This window comes from Nelusetta ayraudi, unplaced genomic scaffold, assembly GCF_046127955.1.
Source record: "Nelusetta ayraudi isolate G7.1 ecotype Tasmania unplaced genomic scaffold, CSIRO-AGI_Nayr_v1 ptg000002l, whole genome shotgun sequence".
Taxonomy (NCBI): domain Eukaryota; kingdom Metazoa; phylum Chordata; class Actinopteri; order Tetraodontiformes; family Monacanthidae; genus Nelusetta; species Nelusetta ayraudi.
Window position 1 is genome coordinate 12,713,827 of NW_027466052.1, and position 21,725 is coordinate 12,735,551.

The window sequence follows — 21,725 nt, forward strand, 5'->3', positions numbered from 1 at the left end:
CGTGCACACACACACACACACACACACACACACACACACACACACACACACACACTCTCTCTAAGTGAACGCAAGCTGAGCTCCACACTCCTCCGCATCCTAGCAGTTTCTGCATCGCCGGGATCATTACCAATAGAATTTTTTAGATATTCTGAGCTATTAATCTCTGTCTGTCCTCCTGTTCAGCTGCGTAATGACTAATTAAACATCAAAAGAGCAGAGCTGGGGATCCGCTTTGACAGCCTCTCATTCTCCCAGGAGAGGCCGTGAGGAGGCTCAACTGTGACAGGGCAGCGCTGAAAATCAATCACATCGAGGAGCACATGTGCGCTCGCGCTCGCACGCACACACACACATGCACGTGTCCGCACACAGGCAAAGAAATGCCCCGAGGAGATATTTGCATACTAGTGTTGAACAACAAGCTTGTGAACAACAAACATTAAAAGTCAGAGCCTTAATAAACAGTCGCTGCTTCGCAGAAGCCATAAAAAGCAACTGAATTCCCACCAGTCGTGTCAAGTGATTTAGTGGTGATGTCAAGAGCGGATGAGTGTTGAAAGGAAGGGCGTATGAGCAGCATTTGTGTGCGTGTGTGTGGATCTATTTAAACAAAGGTAGATGATGTGCACTCACAGATGAAGGCAGCCCAGGAGGGACCTTGCGAACCTTCTTTGTTTGTAGAGGATCTGTGGAAAGATGAAAGCACGTCTTTTTATTCACAGATAAAAAGACGTCAAAGGATGTGATAGGGACCTTACTTAAAAAAAAATTTTTTTGGTATTAAGGTATTGTTTGTACAATTCACAACTTTGATTGGAATGGTTGGTTCTGTGAGGCGTATGCCTTTCTCTTTGACAATATAAGAATGTGTTTTAATCTGAGGAGAGGACCACCTCCACCACAAACTCTGGTAGACATTAAGACATTAAGTGCATCACAGCAGTGCCAATTTTTTTTTTTCCATGAAATTTATCATTATAATTTTATCTACATTCTACGAGGCAAATATGAATCAAGAATTGAAAATGAAGGCTGACCTATGGGCAGTGGGTCCGCTAGGGAACGTCTCCTTGGATTGGCCGCAGTGAAAGAGTACAATGGTGCTGCTGACTTGGCTGTCGTCACTGAACCGGGGCTGGTCAATCCAATGTCAGGCCTTACAGAAGACTTAAAGAGAGGACAAACAGACACGTGTTGAAGACGACACTTTTCAGTACAATTGTCCGCTTTGGTCATTTTTGTCAGACAAATATGCGCGAGATTACTTGCAATTCAATCAACACCAGGACAAATGTATTTAAATGATATTTTAATTAGCCTGTATTTCACTGAGGTTTGCAAAGACAGTGACTTTAAAATAGGTGCGTCAATTAAACCGTAACCTTATGAACAGACATAAAAGGACAAAAAACAGGTGATTGGTGACACCTCTCTTCTGCACCGTGACAATGGACAGAGACCACCAACACTTGACTTCAATAACCCTAACTCAGTGGGTTATGAGGCCAATTAAGAGCTTGGTGTAATTAGTCTAATTGGCTGGAGACCATTAGAGCAGGGATCATTTGAGTGACTGCGACCTAGGAGCCATGTGTGGTTTGCCTTGAGGATTCAATTCACGTGCCGCCCTTGCAGTGTGAAAATTGACACAGTTGTTGCTGAGACTTTTCTGGCAACTGTGATGTTTGATGGTGAAATACCAGACATAATATAGAAACACACTTATTGTAAACAGTTTTCAAAAAAAACATTCTACAAACAGCAAAACTGGACGGATTTGAATGTAGGCCATATAAAGCAGTAGCCAACAATGTAACACAAATGCAATTCCCAAAAAAAGGATTCACACAACAGACCCATTTTTGCTGCTTTCTTTATTCCACGATTTCAATCCCTGCGGTTGAACTGATTCAGGCTTCTTTAAGAGGAACTCACTGGTGACTGTTGTGAATACTTTGGAATTTGTGTCAATCACTTCAATTCAACACAACACGACCCAGTTGGAAGGTGTTATTTACTGTAGAATTGCTCTGAGGGCAAACACCGTCATAAAGAATGAGAACATGAAAATCATTTTATGTTGTAAGAAGCAGGGGTGGTTTTACACGAGCATAGATCTGAGAAATCAAGTACCCCAAAGACCATTTTGTGTGAACCGTGTAAACACATGTGCGCTGCATGTGAGCAACATCAGCATAAGAGTGATAGTCAAGAGTCTTGACCATTGTGTACACTGACACGAATGTACTCTGTGCAGCACGGACCAAATTCAACCTTTCCATTGCAAGTTAGATGGGAGGATTTTTTTTTATTTTTTTTTTACAACTGTATTATCAATTATTAAATATGATATATTGTTCAGGAAAGGTTACATAGAGAGAATAAAACAGTCTGTTATTATACAAGTCTGTTTAATTTAACCAAAATCCATGGATCCACCAAGGGAATTGGTGATAAAACTGGAAAGCCATACAATATTTTTAGTGCAGATGTACTCTAGTATGCACCATTTACAAGGTATATACAAGGAAATATGGTATATACTGCACATGCTGATCTAGTGTATCTTTATGAAAAATATATCAGGGAAAAGTGACTTTGACATCATTTGACATCAAAAGAAACTCACCTGGCAGCCAGCTGCTACAGGATCCCTTTCATAACCAATAAAAGAAGTCCTCTCCGATTTACCTGTAAAAACCCGTATAATTAATGTAACGCAGAGGATGGAATCAATATATTCTATTTAGTTATGTGTGTGTGTGTGTGTGTGTGTGTGTGTGTGTGTGTGTGTGTGTGTATATAAACTATATATAAATACATATATAAGGTATATATATGTATACATACATATATATATATATATATAAACTATGCTTAGTTTCGTTTTTTTTGTTGTTTTTCTTCCCCCTGTGAAATACTTAAATGTGTCAAAAGCTTTGCGATGTTGTTACAATACTTTCAGTAACTTGCAATGAGCACTCCATAAGGATACAGCCGCAAGAAAAAAACAAATAAATAAATACAACTTTGTACACATAGCACACATGAATCACCCACATCAAAAAATCCATTCTCAGCAAAATACTCCCCTAGAAAAACATACCAACAAATGAGAGCTCAGGGGGAAAATGATGAATGATTTTAACAGTCTCATTTATTATTTTGTGTCAGACTTCCAAATATTAACAACACAGACGTGAGCACTGGAACTAAATTTTTGTTGTGTTTTTTTATTTGTTTGTTTTTTTGTAAGTTAAAAATCTGCAAAGCCTGTTATAGAATGATTGATCTGAACACTGGTTTCATACACGGAGGTGAATGCGGTCACATCTAACAGAATTCAATTGAGCTTAGACAGTTGTTCTGCATTGTGCAATCACTGCTGCTCTTTCTCTAACAGCACCACAGTTGTGATCCATCACTCTTGAAAAAAAGAGTAAGGGGATTAAGTCATTTCTAACCACCAATGTTCTATATCTTGGCAAGATGATGAAACATCCTCTTAGACAGAGATTTTCAAGTTCTCGCTTCACCCTCTTATATCTAATGACAATTCCATTGATTTGTTTCCAAATGAAAACACATCCTGGGGGAAAGATCGACAAGATTTAGGTGGCTGCATAATCTTTTCGGGAGGAAGTGTGTGGATACATTTGTTGGTTATAATTATTATTTTTTTATTATATGAGAGATGTGAGAACCATGTTTCAATCTACAGTGTAAAACCTAACTGGATGTGAATTTTGAAGACATGGCATGCGACCTTAACCCTTAAGCATCAAGTACACCATTTCTTTGGGAAAGGATATGCTTTTAATTCCAGATGCAGCCATTACACCAGCTCCTTTCATTACCATTTCTAGTGACATGCTGACGCACAAAACATATATCTGATTAAATTATATATAGAAGTCACATGCTGTGACTGATGCTGACACCAATTAATCGGTTCAGTTTGCCTTGCCAGTTTAGTTTGTCAATGCACAAAACAAATCTTCAAACTCCACTGCATGCATCCCACGTTGCCTAAACCTCTGCACAAACACAATAGATTTGACATGTAATAGAATCGTCTTTTTTCATTCAAGTACGCACTAAACTCTGTTCTTCTGCAGGGAATTGGATTGGATTTGCCAAATCCGAGAAAGCACAATGATTTCATTTCAAATTTGACAGACAGATTTGGTTCAGAGGGGAAATAAAACATGCAGCACATTTAAAAAATATGGAAACTCCTCAATTGTTGGCGAAGCCACTAGAGAAGCTGATTGGTCTTCACATGCTTTAAGTCAAGTTAGTTTTGAAATAACTAATTAATTAATGAAACAACATGACTCCAGTCTGACGTCACGTCACAATTGTGGAATTAAAAAGAAAATGGGGCACAGAGATGAAACTTAAATCAAATGCAATATTTAAAATTATGGATGCCAAAAGTAACAGATATAAAGTCCCTTCAAACCTCTCAAATTGTTTTCAATCAGGTTCAGAGAGCAGCACATTTCCAGACTAACAATAAAAAGTTTAAACATTAACATTTATTTTTGACACTATTTCATTTAAAATACGTTTGACAAGTTGTTCTCCTCTGCGAGTGGGTTCGTATCTGCTGCGATGTGAATAAACAACATTTGGTGCTGAAATCCTACGGAAGGAAAGAGCAGGAAGGAAAAGCTGCCTGGCCATTCATAGTGTGCCTCCTTTATTGATCACAGGGCTCCAGTACAGTACAACAAGGGACTTTGCCAGGCTCCTTACTTTGATAATGTGAGAGGCAGTGACCTAAGCGTCTCCAGGGATCAATTCAAAACCCTCGCCACAAAAACAACCAATTAGTGAGCATGCTTCTCTGCCTCTCAGATGGATTCCAGGGGCCTCTTTTTTCCATTCAGAAACAAAGTCCACTTTCCTCTCCAAGGAACGCCAAGGCCAAGAAAACAAACAGACAATTCTGAATAAGGGAATTTTGGATCTATCCCACAAGGCTAACTCAGGTCTTTGTTTTCTGAGTCTGCTGTTTGTGACCTGCTGTATATATATTGTGTATCTGTATCTATATTTACTTTCAACAATGGCAGCTTTTACCATACAAGACCCAAACACAATAATGTTATCAAGTAAACAGAACATTTGTTAATTATGGACTTGGAGGAATTGACATAAAGCCATAACATATGGTTCTTTTATACACGGTCATTCAGTTTATTTATATTTTCTTAGTTTAGCTCTAGAGTAAACAAGTAATAATAATGGGACCCATTTTGCTATTTCTAAATCAAAATTGGACAACTTTGTTACAAAAGAAACAGATTACTTTCAAGGTCTGTTGTGTCTTTTGATGTCTAAGCAGGCGTTTTGTGCACTAAGATTACATTACCATTTAGTTATTCCATCCAAATGTATATAATATAAAATAACTAGCAAATCACAGGTGTGACACATTATGAAATATGATCAGAGTCAGAATCAGATCAGTCTCTACATATATATCACAAAATTTTGTATGCGTTGGTTTCAATGGCTGATGAGGGAAGGCAAACAACATGGTACAGCTTCTATTTTAACAGGCATTTGGTCCATTCTGACCGTCTTGCAATTTACCATGTTTTATCTCAATCTTGAAGATTCAATCTTTACATTAATCTAAATTCATTAATGATTTAGGGTCAGTTATTGTAGATGTATTAACTATATATTGTATATGTAGGCATAGACGTAACTGAAGCATTCCTGAGGCGAGAGGTTCACAACATTAAAAAGGAAAATTATGAAAACTGATGATGCACAATCCACTATTACTTTAAATAAAACAGTTGTGTCTCCATTACAATGCAAAGTATCCTAATGTATATTTTTGCATATCATGCGTGTCAGAGGTGTTAGCGCATCTACCACCAGGTTTTGTTTGTCAGTAAGTTAAACGGCGTGGGTAAGCGGTTAGGTTCAAGTGGACAAGTGAAGGGGAGGAAGTGAACTAAACGACCTCTCTCCCTGAAGAGGGCCATTATCAACAGTCTGGTACGAAGAAGGCCAGTAGGGTAACGATTACATGGCGAAGCCACAGAGCCGTCAGGTTGCACGTCTCTTTGCCCAGTTCAGCATCAATTTCTGCAAACAGCCCTGTCAGCATTGACATTATTCAAAACAGCCAGAGCAAATGTTAATGAGCTCTTATTTGCATATTTATTTTTTCTTTGTTGAAATGTCACTGATTATTATGTACTATGATGACAAATGCATCTGCTCTTGGAGCCCGATGTGCAATTAGCCATTAGGCGAAATGAATAGATCAATTAAAGGAGAGGGACCAGGATAAAGAGGAGTTGAACCAGGAGGAAAGCAGGAGAAAGAACCAAAATAACACATAAGTCCTGGGGGAAGCGCGGAGAGATCTCCATCATTGCGTTTTGATTAGATCCGGGATCTGGAAAGGGTTTCTAATCAAGAAAAGGTGTCTGAGTTATCAGCAAGATCAAAGATATATTTTGTGGAAAGTGCATTCTTTAGCCCTGAAGGAAACATTTTGAAATCATGTCCTGCTGCGTTTAACACCTTCTAAACAGCTGATGATCTCCTCAAAACCATCTCAATATGAGAGAGGAAATGAGGATTTCCTGATTGCATTCACTCCTCCAATGCTAATCAGGTGCCAGGGCTTGGCCTATTTGAATTTTCTCTTACTCAGTAAAAAGGGGAGGAGGTGTGAAAGGGAAAATGTTTTCACTTGGCCTTTGCCTTTTTTCGAAGACCAACTATTCTCCTGCTCGTGCCTGTTATTCATGAATGACGGGGGGGAAAAAAACGCATTACTGCGGACCAGATGGGAACATTCCACATGACCAAACCAATCAATCACCTTGGTGGGACGCAGGTGTGACACAGCCGTGCAGCAACACACCATTTCACAGTCTATCAGGCACAAACACATGGTCACCAATCAATGGCACCCCGAGGACCCGTGAGGATGGCTGCTTCACCACAGCCTTCCTGGTTCATGGCTGATGACTTCATAATCACACATCCATTCTCTCAAAGGAGAAAGGTGATGAGCTCCCTAATACCGTCTCCCACCACGTGAGCAACAACACTGTAATGGATACCGCATCGGTACAGGGGTTGGAGCATTAACATGCCGCATTATGCGTTCACATGTGACTCGCCGCCACCGTGGTCTCTCTTAACTCAAACAAGAGGGCAGCAACACTATGCGCATCAAGTAGGTTGTGGGCAATACATCAAATGTGCTCAATATGTTGCGGCATATTCCGAGCGAGATGTGTCGAATGACTGTGTTGCGAATATCAAGTATCAGCTTCATGTGTCACGCTGTCAGCTTTTGAGTTCTCTCTCTCGATGCCGTTTCGCAGCGGAGCTCAACCACCCACCCGCCCACCCACCCGTCCAGCCGGAGAATCTTTTTGCATGAGATGCAGATGGAAACGAGTGGGCTGGCAGTTGTGCTAACTTGGTGAATCGGCTAAAAGGATCATTTGGACGGACTGAATCTTGTCGTGAAAAATGTGCATTAAAAGGTGAATTCAACATTTAACTCAGCGGAATTAAGGAGATTTCAATCTCTTGTGACATAATGTACGTTTTGTAATGTGACACAGCCGAACTCACTGTAGGCCACATCTGTCAGCCCTGGCCGACAACAAGCTGGAGGGGTCGTCTCCGTTTTGGATTTTAGAATTGAGCCCTTGTGCAACATCAAAGTGCAAGTCAATGCTGAACGTAAGATGCCAAACAACTGTTGAGCAGCAAAACAACAGAGAGACGAGGTGAAGGGCAAGGAGGAATACGCACATGGGTTAGGAATGTCGACTGACTTCCAAGGACTGAGGGCATGTTTCCTTACACTGCCAACACTATGTGGTCCGCAGTTAAAAAGCACCAGCCCGCACTGCATAAAACATCAAAACAGCCTACATGGGATGAATCTTTTGATGAATGTTCTTTGTGGGGGACAACGTTGCATGTGAGTTTTTCCTGATTTCAAGTTGCCAAAAAAAAACACAACTTTCCCACCCCCGCACACCGGAGTAAGGGAAAATGTCTTACATAGCCATGCTTCTTTCTGCACTTCCCACACCTCACGCTTTCAAGGCTGTGCCAACACAGGACAGAATGTCTCTTGCCGTCATGTGGGAGTACAGGAAACACAAATGTTTGCATTTTTTTTCCCGAGCCAATCACAATCCAGCATAGTGCTACACGCAGGGAGAGAAACATTCTGTTTCTATTGGCAGCGTGGTCATTAGTGTGCCTGGGATTTAAACGGGATGTGAGTCCGAATGCCAAAAATTGTTGGACACGCTTTTACTTGCTTGTGTTCATGAAGGTGCGACTTTTTCAAATGACTTTACAGGCAATGTGCTTTAAGTCTTGGTCACAGAGGTGAATAAAAAGGTAAATGCCATCTGATCTGATGCTCTTGTACTGATCGTCAGATTTAAAGGGGCATAAAATCAAATATTCTCGTCTGACATCAGTCGCAGGCAATATGAAGTGGATTAGAGTAGTGATATGTAGACAGCAGCTGCAATTGTACGCGTACAGCATGAGATCTTATTGGTAGATTTATCTAAAAAGTGTTGTTTTTTTGGATGTTTCAAAACTTCATTTTGAATCTTTTTTATATTGAAAAACAATATATACACTTATATTTTACATATATTTGCAAATAAAATTATCCACAACTATCCTGGACCCTTGCAGACAACAGAGCTCCCAGCGCAGGGTGTTGCTCATGATCAAGTCTGCTCTCACATAAGACACTGGAGGACAAGCTACATGAAGGCAACCCTTCCAGTGATTGGAAATACAATTGTGGCACTCTGACCCCTGCGGCTGCTTTCCTCCAGACTTGTTATGTCACCATACCTTGGCGGAGCCCGAGCTTTTCTTTCCTCTTTGGAGAGACAGCCCTCCAAGGCCTGCAGAGACTACAGCTGATCCTCTGCAGCTGGACAGCCTCGCCAGTCACATGCTGGGCGCCAGCGCCCAAGGAGGCATGGCCGGGGTGAGGCATGGCCGGGGTGAGGCATGGCCATGACGGGCTGAGAGAATCACAGAACTGGGGTGGGGGAGGGGGCAGGGGAGGGGGATGTGTTAAAGGATGTGGGCGGCGTGGGGGTGGGAAAAGAAGGGATTTGCTCCCCCTTTCAGTTCATGTTCGGCTCTTTATGCTCCACTGACCACAGTAATAGATAAGCACACCCTGCCGCTCTGCATAATGAGCGGCAACATCCACTAAACTCCACTCCACCACATGGTCTCGTCTTTGCCTCTCCAAACTCCCTGTTCGTGTCTAATGTACAGCCAATATGTCCAGCTGCCATTGCAAACACACACACACATCACACATACGCAAGTGCGAAAAAAAAAATAAAAAAATTGCAAGAGCGTGCAATTCTCTGAGTTTGTACTGGTGTGAATGATCAAGCTGGAGGAGGAGGGAGCAGCAGCAGCACCACCTGTGACCCACACTGCACTGCACACCTGAGCTGCACCTGACCACCATCACATCCTGGGTCTCCCAGAGGTCTCCCATGGCACAGGGTATTAGCATGAGAACACCTGCCCCAATTCCACCGAGGATGCAAGCGTGATGTGGGATTTTGACACGTTACGATGAGGAATACGATGGTGATAATGTGAAGGCGATAACGTATCTCTGCTAATGAGGAGGATGACATGGCACAGTAACAAAAGTAAAATCACAAATCCGACTTATTTCTTTAATGGGGGGGGGGGGGGGTAAGAAAGTACTTTAGGCATCAAACAGTACTTCATCAATCATCAAACATTCTTACTGCAAAAAAATAAAGAACTGCCGAAGGTACAAAGGGCACGATGTATTTGGAATTATACAGACAGACAGACAGACAGACAGATAGATAGACAGATAGACAGATAGACAGATAGACAGATAGATAGATAGATAGATAGATAGACAGACAGACAGACAGACAGACAGACAGACAGACAGACAGACAGACAGACAGACAGACAGATAGATAGATATGAGACTTGTTTTTGCTCTTGCCATGTATGAGGCTGGTTTTCAGACCTCAGGGAACTCTTTGCAAAGCTCATCATTGTTCAACACCCTTTTTATTTCTACTCTGATCATTCAATTACTTAACCTAATAAAAACCATTGGCTCAATCAGACCTGGTGAGTCGCTGCATGGTCACACGTGTCTTAGCATGCGACAGGCAATATGCGAGACGCAAACCGCTGTACGTGTATGTTCATAATAACATTAAGCTGATTAGTCATCATGCGGGCTTAACGCTGGATGAGTTACATGGATGAAGGCACACGAGGATATTTGAGAATGAAATTACAGCTCAGCAGTTGTGATACTAAATATACTCCCTCAGACACATGATTGGAGAGGAGCAGCCATCGTATCCTTTTTATTGTTATATTAGTTATTTTTATGTGATTATTCAGTTATTAAATTTTGAACTTGTAGTTTGATCAAATTACATTCAGCACATGGTTTCAGTTTAAGGGTTTATCTTATGACCTACGCAACTCAAGAGTAAGAAAAGCCAGTAGAAAACCTGCAAATGAAACTTGGGAGTTATTTATCAGTGACAATAATCAAGTGTTTAGAAGACAGAAATGTGATTTTTTTTTTTCTTTTGTTTACTTGCCTAACTTCATTTTAAATTTACCGTCTCTTTAAGAGAACCAGAGCTTATTACCACAGCAGCTTGTTTTATCTACATTTAGCGGGAAAATCACTTCCATCAGCTCATTACGTCAATAATGACAAAAAGGAAACCACTTAACCACACAGAAACAGTGTGAAATGAGAAGACAGAGAACACTGAAGCTTCTCCGGTTGCAGCTCATCGTCTGTGCTAATTGCTGGAACTGCTTGAAATCAACATCTTCCAACAGCGTTCCAACATTGATCTGACACCAAAGGGGAAAATTTAGCAGGCAATTAGATCTAAGCATTCTTTTTCAGGGCTATTAACCGTTGGCTATTCATGTAGATAAACAATTAAGACCATAGTGAAGGTTGACACTATAACTATAAGAATGCTTTTCCTTGGGCATACTACAAATAGGGATGAAAAAAATAATTAAAACTATGTTTGTGTTCGTGAACTATAATACATTAGGCAAAACATATTAATGTGAATGTCAAATGTCCATAATTTCTGCTATGAATTTTGCTAAATCTAATATTTAGAAACAAGGAAAACATGCAGTATTTAAATTACAAAATGATATGGTCGTATAATCCTTTAGATGTGATTTACTGAGGGTGCTAAAACCCAAAAAAAGCTCTGAAAAGCCCGGATCTGACCACAAATCGAGGGCCTGATCAGGCCTTACACAACCCAAAATCCAAAAATGAGATAAGCACAGGCATTTCTGAGTTTAATATCACATATCACAGCAGCAAACACATCTGTGTTTGGCATTTCTTGAGTATAAAAACAACAGGCACAGTGGTGTGTCTGCGTGGGGGATGTTGTCAATCAGATAGTGTTTTGCTTTAATACAACAGCAGCCATTTGCACCTAATGGCTTTGCTTTGAAACCAGTCTCCAGGGCTCTTACATAATGCGCAGAGGTCTAGCAAGCCGTAAAATCATCAAGAAGTTACAAATCACACTGATAAAGGCCAGAGCCTCAAAGAATACAGCTTTGTTAGAACAGGACAACACATGCCAGTAATTAAATATGTCATTCCAAAGTCATTCACTTGTGGATGTATCAAAATACAAATGAGGGGGAATTTTTTTTTAAAAAACCACAACAAATAAGCAAAACATAAATAAGTGAATAAATAAATAGATAGATAAATAAATAAATGCAAACACTATATTTACATTAATATTAACTGGTTATGTCAGACCAGTCAATTTTGACAATTTCTTTTTTATATTAAAAAAAAAAAACCCTTGCATGGATAGCTTTGCATGATGAAACAGTATGCTGAAAGACTGACATGAGGCTTAGGTGGAGGGTCAACAAAATATGGCAAATACAGAAAGATACAGAAAGGGGAGCAGGAAGTAGAAGACATGTTCACACACAAAAAAAAAAAGCCAAGACATATAAAGGACAAAAATAGTCGTATGGCCTAACAAATCCTCCCTTGGAACACACAACATGTCTTAGTGTGACAAACAAAAACACTTTCAGCTGATTTATTTTGTGAACCAAAGGGCGTTGAAGACTGTGCTGAAGGGAGTCACTTACTTACCCATTATGCTGGAGTTCATAAAAGGTGTTGGGGACAATCCTTCATGGGACACTAATCGACTGTCACTCAAATGATCGTTGTAATGAGGGCTGTCTGGAAAACCCTGGGGGGAGACATCAGAATATTAAGCACACGATCAGGCATCTTCACTAATTGTGAGATACGGCGCACCACTAATTAGTCAGAGGGGAGCGCAACGGTCAGCTATACTAACAAACTGTTCGCTCACTAAAAAATAATGGCAGCCAAAGTCAGCTTAGCCTTGTGGCTCTGTCTCTCGCACCGCTCACTTCAGAAACACAAAAACCAGTGTAACACTATTGACATTTTTTGTATAATGAAATTGTAAATTGGATTGCGTTGCATGCTTGCAATTCCTGCGTGCATCACAATCTCCTAACTATACTTCTACTGCAAATGGACTCTGAATTTTTCAATCGATTGTTGTTATAAAAACAAAATCTAATAAAGTTCTTTCAAATATTTAGAATTTAAATTTAACACACCATCTGTTTCATATTAACTACACTGTTTCGTCTCAAAGCCATCAGGTCATATATACCAACACACGGCACATAAGACAGTCTTGTTACCTGGAAGGAAAAGGAATGGAGATTCAATCCTACGTCTATTCCAGGTTCCCGCGGCTTAAAAAATTGCCTTTTTCTCCCAAAGCTTAAAGGGCTTTTTCTCATGACATTTATCAGCTTTGGGGCGGCTTAGGTCTAAATATCGGTCACAGTATGGTTTTTGAAAACTTGGGGTTCCTCATAATGAAAGATTCTCAGTAACAGTGCTAATCCCAAACCATGAGAAAATCCTCCTGCACTACAGTGGAACACATCTCCCAAAACTACGCTACCTCCCACCGGAGGGACTGAGCGGCAGTGGGATGCATTTCTATAGAGCTTCCCCCCAACTTGTAGCCTTTTGCATTCGACATACAGTGGAGAAAGTAAATCTTATTATCTTTTCTGGGGGGAGTGGATTGCGATGGAGCAATTTCAAAGGCAGTGAAGTGATTGTGCTGCGTTGAGGAGAATCCTTTAGAAATTCCTTATTGTGCTCGTGCCAGGCTGCACACGCTGTTAAGTCACACCATGACCAGACCCAACAACAAGAGATGCTGCAGCAACCGACTCTCACTTCCACAGCTCACGTCCGCGAGCAAAAAGCAAAAGACCTTCAGTGTCACAAGAACGATAGCTTTTAAACTTATCTTCATTTAATGTTTTCCCGATTTTCCAAGGCGTTCAGCAGGATTCTGAGGAATTAAATGAGAAACTGACGCTCCTCTATCAACCAGGACAAGGAACTTTCTGGAGTCTTTGCTTGTTGCCTGGCAACTGCATCTTCTAGGCTGATACATTCGCCCCAATCAAATGACAAACTATGAGTTTAACATTATTTAAATTTGTTAGTTCAATGCTAGGCTCTCTGAATGAACAATTTAACATTTATTAATAGCTGCGTTTCCATTACCCCTAGAATTGCACAAAAACCTAAATGTTGCAGTAAAAAACTGGTAATGAAAACACCTAAACTTCAAAAAAAAAACTCTAAAATATGGCAAAACTGTCATAGAAACACAGCGAGTGATTCCACAAGAATCCTACTTCCCAAAATGTCCAACCATCCCAATATTGGAAAAGTGCAAAACGCTTTCATCGTTATGACAGATTCCATCAATAAAGACTACGAGTGTGAGTGTGCGTATGCACGTGTGCCTGAGTCAATCCTACCAAACAGTGTTCACTCCTCCTGGGATGGCCGGATCATCAATCACAGATTCCTCATCATTCCCAAACACTGGTGGCCTACATCCATGTGAGACACTAACACACGCTGTCATTGCTGCCACAGGGCTACGATGCTACTACAGGCTAAATAACTGTCAGATCACCATGGCAGCATGCAGGCTGGAGCTCACGCCTTGTCGCCGATCACTTGCCAAGGCGTTTAAAAAAAACAAACAAAGACTGTCTCTTCTGCACCCTGTGCCGCTGCATCCCCAGGTGAGCGCGTGGCAGCTTAGGAAGCCATGATACGCTTGTGATGGATGCGTCCGGGGTCGAGGAATCGAGTCAGGGCAGGGCGCTGGGGAAGCGGGGTTGTCGCGAGGCGGCGGTGGGCACAGCCCTGACTGTCAGACCGCCAGCCTACAGCTACAGCTGCCCAGGATACAACGGCTGGCTGGGAGCCAAGGTCAGCAAGACAGGGCTCACTCGGGACCGTTCACAGTTGAATGATCACACGCGCGCAGCTCGCTGGCTCAAGCAAGCTCAGGGACGAGACAGAATTCCCTTTGTAGCACACCAGAAGACGAAACAATGACAATTTCTTCTAAAAGCCTCCACTCATGAAAACGACTGAAAACCGACCAACTGTCTTTAATCGCGTCTTTTTTTCTTTTAGACTAAATTAAAATGGAAAGCAAAAGCATACAAAGGTCTTATTTTCTCCTGGAGGCGTCCTTTAACAGAGTAACATTAAGTGTGAAGTATTAAAGAAGATTCAGATTTGAACGTTGAGCACTAACCTACATGTGGAATTCTGTCATGTCTATTTTTTCTTGATATCAGCTTAGAAGACACTAATACGAATATCAAATGCTAGCAGCGGTCTTTGCTGACAACGAAAACACTGAGACACAGCGTTGTGCACCTGGCTCCAACACTGCATGTGTGCGTTTGTGTGAGAGGAAGGGAGACCAACAAATCAAAGCGTGAAAATAAAGGCAAAACATTTACGAGACACTAAAGGATATCGCTTTGAATTTTGGTGGCAAGGTTTACTGAGAAAAGGCAGAACTGGACAAGACAGTTTGTATTTTGCGAGACAAAACAATGGAAGCCACAGTTAATCTTGCTGGTCAGAAATTAACTTAAAAAGAAATATTCCTTATCAGACAACGTCTTAATGTCAATTGAATGCTCATCAATAACCAATGTATCATCTACCATTCGTGATGCAAATGAATGATTAATTCATTAATCGTCAGTTGATTGACCTTATCAATTGATTAACAATTCATATATATATATATATATTATGACCATCAAAGTATCTACAGGTGAATTGCTCTTTCCTGCCACTACACAGTAATAATGATATTAACTACACGTATAAAAAAATGTTCAATTAATTGCGACTAATTTAATTTAATCAACTAAATTCTTAATTGACAATTAATCAATAATCGATTACTTGTTAATATCCCTTTCTACCATCTATGGCCATGTGACCATCGGTGGCTGAAAAGCTGCATCCGCGCTGATCCCAGTCAATGCAGGGCAACAGCTTCGCTCCACTGGTTGAAACTTCATCAGTACCAATAACCATTCACATTACAAGTTTTTCACTGAAAAGAGATTATTGCGGACTGCCTAGTTAGAATACAAACAAACAGCTCCCCCCCTGGTTTATTATGAACGATATAATATTAACAGGATAAATGAATGCACAGCATAGTGCTTTAGCTGTGCAGCTGTGTGCAGAGTGCAGCCATGATTCTTTGCCTGCGCACCTCACGGAGGTGCAAACAGCTGTCTGCTGGCTGACGCGGTGCCTTGCAATGTCATAAACACTCATTTATATGCACCTGCAGCAAAGATATCTCAAGTGTCTGTGTCTTATAATTCAAATCAAGCTGCCTGTGTTACCATAGCCTGTGGATGTTCATTCGGGAAGGGCACAGGGAAATAAACAAGGTAACGCAGCCAGAGTGGCTCTGACATTTAACTGAATTCTAATGGAAAGTGACAGGAGATTGACGTTAAATGAAATTCATACAGGGCATCTAGAGCGACCAATGTGTGAGGGACAAACAAATAGGAGAGAGAGCCGTTCACACTTTCACACACTGGCAGTGAGATGTTCTCACTTCAGCACAACAAAAGAGAAGCTGTTTAAAAATAGAATCGAGCCTAAATTCATTGTTTTTATTCATGGAAAACATTTTTATCACTTTTCACAGCTATACATTTGTTGTGTGTGTACTATTCCCGCACTTTAGCGCCGACAAAAAAACGTGATATGCAAGATGGTGATTTATAAGTTTAAAAACATATTTGAAACACAAATTAGCCATTTTCCAATCTGGCTTTCACTGTTGAAAATGTTTTTTTTTTAAATCTTGTTAATAATACTAGCACTGCATCTCATTTCGGACCCAATGAAATTTGTTTTATTTGTCCCAAATTGCGTTGACTTTCCACCGCCCCAAATTGTGTTTGTTTGTTTCAGTTTTTTCAATTCTAATTCCAAAAAACTCTGCTTACTTATTCTATGTATTCTTTTGCATTCATTTTTACAATTGGGTGTGCAAGTGTGCATTTGTTTACTCTTTGGATTTGGACTGCAAGTGTTCTTTGAAAGAAATGATCATGTTGTATGTTGTAACTGTACAGTCTTTTGGCATAAGCAACAAATTTTGTAGTTGGTTTAATGGCTTTTGTCTTAGGTGGCTGATTGGACAGACTTACAGTTTGCCCCTGCCCCTCCAGAAACATTCTTGGCAAAAAAAAAAAAACTCCCTCAGTTTAAGGATTGCCACTTCCATTTCACAATCACAGAAATACTTCTGGTCTCAGTTATAGTTTTTTGTCTGACTTGGCAGGTCAAGAAAATACAGAAAGAAAGAAAAAAATCCCCCTAACTAAGTACATTAAAAGTCATTTCCATTTTAGAGATGTGTCTCTTTTAAGTTAACATCACTGGGACAAGGTGAGAGCAAAACACTTTGAATGCACCGCTATCATGCGACAAGGGTTAAATGATGTGCTTCGGAGCAGAAAGGCCAATCAGAGGTGTTGACGTGTGGCCCATCTTACCCGGGAGGAGTCATAGGAGGGACTGGACTCGCCACCTGGGGCCCAGGACGCTGGGTTAGTGCGCTCCTCCATACCTGTCACACAGAGGGACAACTCTGTTACTACGTCAACACTCACATGGTTCAGGCTTCATTGGAGCAAATCTAGAACGATAGTATTGTCTCCGTAAAGCTCACACACATAAGGACTCTCGCAGACCGAGCAGCGAAGATGTTGGAATTTGTTGTGCCAACTTTGTAAACGTATATGTTCTATTTTTGCCCCCCCCCCCCCCCCCCCCCAAACCATCTTGAGTGTGGCGGGTATATTTGACATAAAAGACGACTGACCTTCCCATTATGAGATTTTTTTGCAATCATGAGAGTTTATGTTTTAAATTAAATAAACATTTTGCATCACATTTCACAGAAAGGGAGCCAAAAACAACTCTGGAAACTTTGAAGCACATAATGTTCTTCAGTGCACTAAAAATATCGACTACTCAAAACAGATCAGCCTTTAAACCTAATAAAAACTCATTTCTACATTAAAAAAAAAAAAAAAAAGCGCTCTGCATTTCAAAGTCAAACAGATAAACAAATAAAATCAATAACCCCGACCAACTGCAAAAGCAAGACCATCTGGCATATATTGAGAAAAATAATATCTGATCTTTGAATCTAATTTATGTGATATGCTTTGTAAACACATTTGATCCCTCAATTGTTGTGTCTGTTTCAAGCAATATTGCCTTGCAGTACAAGCCAAAGTTCCCTCAAAGAACAAACCATAATTGCCATGTGGGTAAAGCATCAACATTCTTTGAGTTATTGATTGCCCCTGTTGTAATTTCATCTGTCCCAGTATAAAGCAATACCGTTTGTTCATTTTCCGCTATAAGATTTGCAGAAAATGTGTATAGGCTCAAAGGAACAATATTGTCGAGCAAGCAATAAAAAAAAACTTTTGAATAGCAGGGTTCACAAAATGTAAAACTCACCAGCAGCCCCCAAGAAGTGAGAAGAAAGAAAGGGGATTGTGTCACTATTTCAGTTGGTCTACTGGGCAGGCCTGTATCGTGTTGTGGTAGACTGACTGAAAAAGTAATTGCTACATGAGGTGAGCCCTGAAAAATAATAGTGTACCGTATCTTATTTTAAAAGCATGCATTGGTGCTGACTGAGATCATTTCATCTATGCCACAAAGGTTAAGACAGTCTGATGAGGTCTAATTATTATACTTCAATCAACAAGTTAGATATACAACTGCAACTGAGCACTGGAAAAACATTTCAGGGGGAAGTGATTTGTTTTGGCTGAAGGTTTTGGTAGAGAACCGTGCTGATCATTTGCATTGTGTAGACGATCAATTTTTTAACCACAGTCACACTCCCATTTAATTCTTACTCAGAAATCTAATTATACACTTTACCAGAAACGTCAGTAGCAGCATCAAACCAGAAGTCACGCACCAGTGAGCAGCCTTACAGATCAGTTTCAACCTGACAGAAGATGTTTTTTGCTGCTAACAGGCGGCAGATTCATTTCCTCTTTCAACATGTTGATAACTGAGTTGGGTTTTTTTTTTTGTATGTGTGTGATTTTCCCCCCACGTTCAAAACCGAAAAGTTAAAAGCTTTGTTTCAAGACCAAACCTCTTTACATTGGTCTACATTTAGGCAACGGGAAAGCATGCGATGTGTAGAATGTGCAGCAGTTCGACAGTGGCCGTGTGCACACTGAACGCAACAACGGTCAGTGTTTGCTTTCTAAGCCACAGGCTGTCATCTCGTCTGATTAACATCTCCGACCAGAGCTTAGGGGTCCCCTGGCTGCTCCTCACACACATCGGACAGCACAATAAGACGACTCACCAACACAAACGGCAAAAGGGGGAAAATCTGCAGTGTACTGGGTGTAAGTCTGCTGTGCAGGGACAGAGACGCACAACATTTTGCAAAGGGAAAGAATATCCAGAAACCTGTGCAAACATGCAATGTTTAAATCAAAAGTGTTTTTCTTTCCACTTTTTCGTATATATATATAGAGAGAGAAAAATAAAATGACTGTTGAGAAATAGTTAACATTTGGCTGCAATTCGGTACCAGTCCAGAGGAAACAGCTGACCCAGTGAGATTAAGAGCCTCAAATGAGAGATGGTTACACCGGAGGGAGACACGTGAGGGAAATGATCGTTTTCCTGTCTTCTTTGACAGCCACGATTCTTAACAGTGCTTAAGGATTCAGCGCTACGCTGTTTTTTTTTGGCTTGTCCACTCAAACGATAATCTTTGCGAAGGAACTTGGCAAGCGCAGAAGAAAAATAACTAAATGAAGCTCTAATGAGTTTTCTATTGTGGAAAGATGAATATCGGTATATAACAGTATTTGGTCATATTCATACTGCTAATTAGTCAAACGATACATTGATTCAGTTCTTTAGTTTATACCACTGGCAAGATAAAATGGTTTCTCAAGCCTTACAGTGTTTTCAGTGACTTGCTGTGTTGAGAACTAAAAGGGGAATGGACAAATTCAGAAGCAGATTTTAAGAGCAGGATCAATGATAATGTCGGATCTTTGTTCGCTGCCTCTGTGTGGTCATTCAGAAACACCAACACCCCCCTAAAGTTCCCAGTTCTGCACGGTAGCGATCTTGTGGCTGGATCGATGATGGCGTTATTTTAGCGCCACTGAGAAGAGAACTTGAGGAAAACATCATTGTAAGTATCAGTGTTCATTTTCAAACGTTCATATTTAAAGCGCTGTACAGTCTGGTCATTTTCCAGGACCGTGAATTGAATGAATTCCCGGCCATTTCTATCTTGAAGGGTGAAGTGGAGCTTACTGTTGCGTTTCAGCTGGTCCATTTGTTTTGTTTATTACACATTTGATCTGAAGTTGATGCCACTTGCTGCCAAATTTTGTTCTTAAAAATGCTCAGTTCATTTCAGTCATTCTTTGGGTGTAAAAAACTCAAGTTTGTGACAAAAGCATGGGGATGTAGTATTTTCCGAGCTCTATTTCTTTTTTTTTTCTTCTTTTTTTAAGCGAGTAACAGCGAGTAATCAGATTAAGATTTAAAAAAAAATCTTAATCTGATTGAAATAGGAATCAATTTAATTACACTGCAGACCAGTAAGTGTTCTGTCACTTACAGTTGGCAGTCAAAAGAAGAAGATAAAAAGTAAAGATCTGGTCCCTGAAAAACCATGATGAATGTTATTGTTTCAAAGTGTGACGGAAAAGAAATGTTGGCTTGCGAAGAAGTGACTAAAAATACACCATGTAAACAGTCTGCAGTGAGCAACGCAGTGGTGGAGGGCCATTATATAAAAGCTTGTGTTTCCTGTATGAATTAACTGAGAGCAACACTAATGCTGAAACCGAATGTAGAGCGTGTATATAAATAGAGAACAAGAGGATCCAAACAGTTTTGACCGGCATCGGGGGTGTTGTGCATTATAAATGGTCCCGTTGTCGTTGCAAATGTTTCTTTCCCCATGTTTGTGTTTTTCAGCCAAACTCAAACATTAGAACAGACTGAAACTGAGAGAAAACATTTGTAAGAATTTCTTTTCATCAAATTGAAACTGGACTCATTTTATCCATGTAAGAATCTACTTGGAAAAACCAGGTGTGGATGCAAGGGACAGCTAAAAAGAAAATATGTACCGCCTCATAACACTTAAGCCGTCCACTGCCACCTCATCAAATCTGTATCATTGAGACTAGGAGGGCGAAATAATGAATCAAGTTGGCTGGCCACTGTGGCTGCTTTCTTCAATCAATCTCTCTTTCAGTTTTGAAGGATCTTGCCAGTCCCACTTTGCCTCCATTATCTGCCAACGTTCAGCTGAGATGCAATAATCCAAACTCTCATTCCCTGCAATTTCCACACTTCTGTCTGCACACTCGCTGGCCTTACGTTCACAAACATGTGCATATAGGTGCTTCTTCCCCAGCCTTGAGGATCAAAGAGGCATAAGTACAAGCCACGATGTGAGGTGAGATACCACTAAGGTTCAGCACTTCATTCTGGCACCACGTCTCTGAGTTGGGTTATTGCCCTCAAATGTGAGAAAGGTTGAAATGAATCCTTGGAGAATATGCAGATATATATTGCATGTGAAAATCAGCCCCTCCTATATAAGGCTCAGGTAAAACCGGTAAATATTTATTCTATACATTGAATATTGTTTATGTTTGACAATTAAGTCCACAGAATTGCCCTCAGCAATTATCAGATTCAAAAGAAAAATGAGGAACAACGTTACCTCTAAGGTAATTAGTAAGGTAATTCATTGAACTATTTTTTAAATAAAACGCCACTTATTTTTGCCACTTTAAAGATCATTACGGTTGACTAATATTTGTAATTAATTATAGAAACGTCCAAGCACAAACGGCTCCTGTTTCAAGGGTTCCAAATATTTAACTTAAATTCTAAAAATCCTCAAATATTTATGATAAAAGCAATCATTTAAATCAGGCCAAAACTCTGTTCTTCTGTTATGCCCAGTGTTGACACAACTCCAACTCCTACCAGGGTGATTAGAAACATCTAAAGCAAACAGTTGTTCTTTAAGGCTGCCGTACTGGCGGAGTTTAAATCTCTCTCCCCGTTTGAAGAAAAATGGCACTATTTAACGCTCTGTGTTTAGCCTTTG

General features: G+C 40.4%; 1 protein-coding gene across 4 annotated transcripts in view; it reads right to left on the reverse strand.

Annotated features, from left to right (window-relative positions):
* The window catches only part of tcf12 (transcription factor 12), a 52,370-nt gene that overhangs the window by 27,633 nt on the left and 3,012 nt on the right, over positions 1-21,725 (reverse strand). For 3 of the 4 annotated variants that reach the window (XM_076024821.1, XM_076024810.1, XM_076024802.1), the window contains exons 3-7: positions 17,077-17,150; positions 12,245-12,347; positions 2,633-2,694; positions 1,041-1,170; positions 637-689 (exon numbers count right to left, since the gene is read on the reverse strand). In XM_076024821.1, coding sequence (XP_075880936.1) covers positions 637-689; positions 1,041-1,170; positions 2,633-2,694; positions 12,245-12,347; positions 17,077-17,150 — 422 coding nt within the window. The remainder of the gene's footprint in view (positions 1-636; positions 690-1,040; positions 1,171-2,632; positions 2,695-12,244; positions 12,348-17,076; positions 17,151-21,725) is intronic. The other variant, XM_076024827.1, reaches the window with a different exon arrangement.